Source organism: Limulus polyphemus, unplaced genomic scaffold, assembly GCF_000517525.1.
Source record: "Limulus polyphemus unplaced genomic scaffold, Limulus_polyphemus-2.1.2 Scaffold2699, whole genome shotgun sequence".
Taxonomy (NCBI): domain Eukaryota; kingdom Metazoa; phylum Arthropoda; class Merostomata; order Xiphosura; family Limulidae; genus Limulus; species Limulus polyphemus.
In genome coordinates, this window is record NW_013668309.1 from 13833 (window position 1) to 14827 (window position 995).

At 27.1% G+C, this 995-nt stretch overlaps 1 protein-coding gene across 1 annotated transcript in view; it reads left to right on the plus strand.

Moving 5' to 3' along the window:
* LOC106467663 (WD repeat-containing and planar cell polarity effector protein fritz homolog) overlaps positions 1-995 on the plus strand; it is a gene marked incomplete at its 5' end in the record, with an annotated part of 34540 nt that overhangs the window by 12958 nt on the left and 20587 nt on the right. Inside the window, one exon of the mRNA XM_022395868.1 lies at positions 155-217. Within this exon, the coding sequence (XP_022251576.1) occupies positions 155-217 (63 nt within the window). The remainder of the gene's footprint in view (positions 1-154; positions 218-995) is intronic.

The following is a 995-nucleotide window of genomic DNA, read 5'->3' on the forward strand; positions in this document are numbered from 1 at the left end:
GTATGTTTTTTGGGGGGTGGTTAATGAAAGTGTTCCAACACGTGACATTAATTTCTTTATGACCTAATGTTATTGGAAATATGTTTTCAATAGGAAAATGTTAACTTTTAAAAAAATTGAAGTAATCTTAATTTGATTTATTTTTATTCAATAGACCATCTCTTGAGTTGATGTGCTTTTCTCATATTGACAAAAATCTCTTACATGCTACTTTCAGGTAAGTAATTTAATCCTTTTTTTTGTAAGCATTAGCAGAAAAAAATACTTGTGTGGACAGTTAGTTCAAAGTGATTTCCTATTTTTATGGACAAAACTGAAAAAGCAATTTTTATTAATAAGAGTACAATAATCAATAAAAATTAATTTAAATTAATAAGGTGTACAATAAAGATACTTGTGTCTTGGATTCTTTTTTAAAAAAAGGTTAATTTTAACAAAAGACAGAAATAACTAAAAATTATTGGGTATTCAGTTTGACCAACAAAATTTAAGTGATAAAAAATTGAAGTTTTCATCTGAGAAGTTTTATTGTTTATACAATTGAAAATGCATAGAACTTGAAACGTCTTTTAGTTAAGTTCAATTGAGCTTCAGAGTAAGTAATGATAAATATTTTTATAAAAGAATCAAAATTATTTAAGCTTCTGTGTTGGGAATTGGATAAGAAAACATTGAAACATAAATGCGAGAAAATATAATGTTTGTTTATCAGGAGATTGGGAAGTGGATTACTGATCCATGGTCGATATCTAGTCGTGACGTTAGGTATAAAATATTCAATTTAATTATTATGACTCTTGTTAATTGTTAAAATTTAGTTTAAAGCTTCATGGAAGAATTTTTTTTTTTCTGCTTCATTACTCAGTGCATAGCTGCACTGTGTAAGAAATAAATCACTTTACAATGTGTGAAAATTTACTAATGTTGTCCTACCAAACATTTTACCGAAATAGCATACTCTTAATGTCCCTTAGTTAAGGGATGGCCAGGTGGTT